Here is a 1,367-nt window from a genome sequence, read left to right on the forward strand (position 1 = left end):
CTGGGAGCTTCTGAGATACCTACTGGGGAGCTGGAAGCCTCTGAGATACCTACTGGGGAGCTGGGAGCCTCTGAGATACCTAATGGGGAGCTGGGAGCTTCCGAGATACCTACTGGGGAGCTCGGAGCTTCTGAGATACCTACTGGGGAGCTGGGAGCTTCTGAGATACCTACTGGGGAGCTGGAAGCCTCTGAGATACCTACTGGGGAGCTGGAAGCCTCTGAGATACCTACTGTGTAGGAAGGTGACCAAAGGAGCCCACTCGGGACCAGGTAGTTGGGGCAATGAGAGCCGGATGCTGATTGGAGACGAGAGTCTTATGGGGCCGATGTGACTCCCCCAACATACTAATCTGATGGAATACAATCTGCAGGCCGGTGGCCATGTTTTGGGATTTCTGTTATTAGAATTGATTTTATCGGAGTGGAGCCGAGTTAGATGATATTTCGTTGGCTCCGCGCGCTCTCTATTAGAGGCAATAGTCTTTATTCTTTGTTCCATCTCAGTGCTGCTGGTCTCCTGCAGCCTCGTTGCAGCCACTTCCCGCCTACGTGCACTTCAGCTGCATGGCATTTTCTTGGGAAGGGGGAGGGGGATCACCCTATAACAGGAAGTGTCTGTACAAGGATCTCCATGGCGGGATCACCGGGGATTATTATAATGAAAGCTGCAGACTGGAAGAAATGGGGATTGCACCCCGCCTCGCGGCTCTGGCTGTACGATTGAGTCGGCTGCTGTCCCTTTAGCAGGTCTGACGTTGCATCTGGGTGACATTTCACACAATTCACACAAACCTGCGACTCTTCATTCTTTGCTGCGGTGGAATGGAGGGGGAGGGGACGGTCAATAAATAACAGATTTTAAAGGGATTTTCGAGTCAAAAGGCAAAAAAAAAGTGACGCACGCGATGTGTTCGGGTGGCGGGAAGCTTCCGGAGAGTCAGGACAGGGAGGACATTTCGGTTAGTCGCAGGGGCGCCGAATTGTCCTCGTCGTCTATGGAATGTGTTTGGGGGACGAAGAGGCAGCAGAGCAAATGTTCTCTAGTATGGCCAGAAGTGGTGGGACTGGACGGACACAAGGCTGCAGCCAACAACAATACAGGAGGGTATGCTGTCAGCCAATGTGATATCAGGAGGATAAAGTGCCGACCGAGCCGGGAAATCTCATCTAATCATCTATCTATAGGTATCTATCAATACTAATCTATAATCAATCATCTTCTTCTCTTCAGTGAGGATTGTATTATACAAAGTATCAGAGAAGCGACATTTCCCGATATTATTGGTCATGTGACTTCATATCAGGTGGGGGCAGATTAGATTGGGGTCACCGTCCTCCGGTGGGGGGGCAGATTAGATTGGGGTC

The 1,367-nt window shown here is 51.0% G+C and overlaps 1 protein-coding gene across 1 annotated transcript in view; it reads right to left on the reverse strand.

Moving 5' to 3' along the window:
- Window positions 1-939: 939 nt before the first annotated feature.
- Window positions 940-1,367, reverse strand: part of LOC108802862 (keratin-associated protein 4-3-like) — a 1,471-nt gene continuing 1,043 nt past the window's right edge. Inside the window, exon 2 of the mRNA XM_018574716.1 lies at window positions 940-1,082. Coding sequence (XP_018430218.1) covers window positions 940-1,082 — 143 coding nt within the window. The remainder of the gene's footprint in view (window positions 1,083-1,367) is intronic.

Source organism: Nanorana parkeri, unplaced genomic scaffold, assembly GCF_000935625.1.
Source record: "Nanorana parkeri isolate BGI_ZX_2015 unplaced genomic scaffold, ASM93562v1 scaffold3183, whole genome shotgun sequence".
NCBI lineage: Eukaryota > Metazoa > Chordata > Amphibia > Anura > Dicroglossidae > Nanorana > Nanorana parkeri.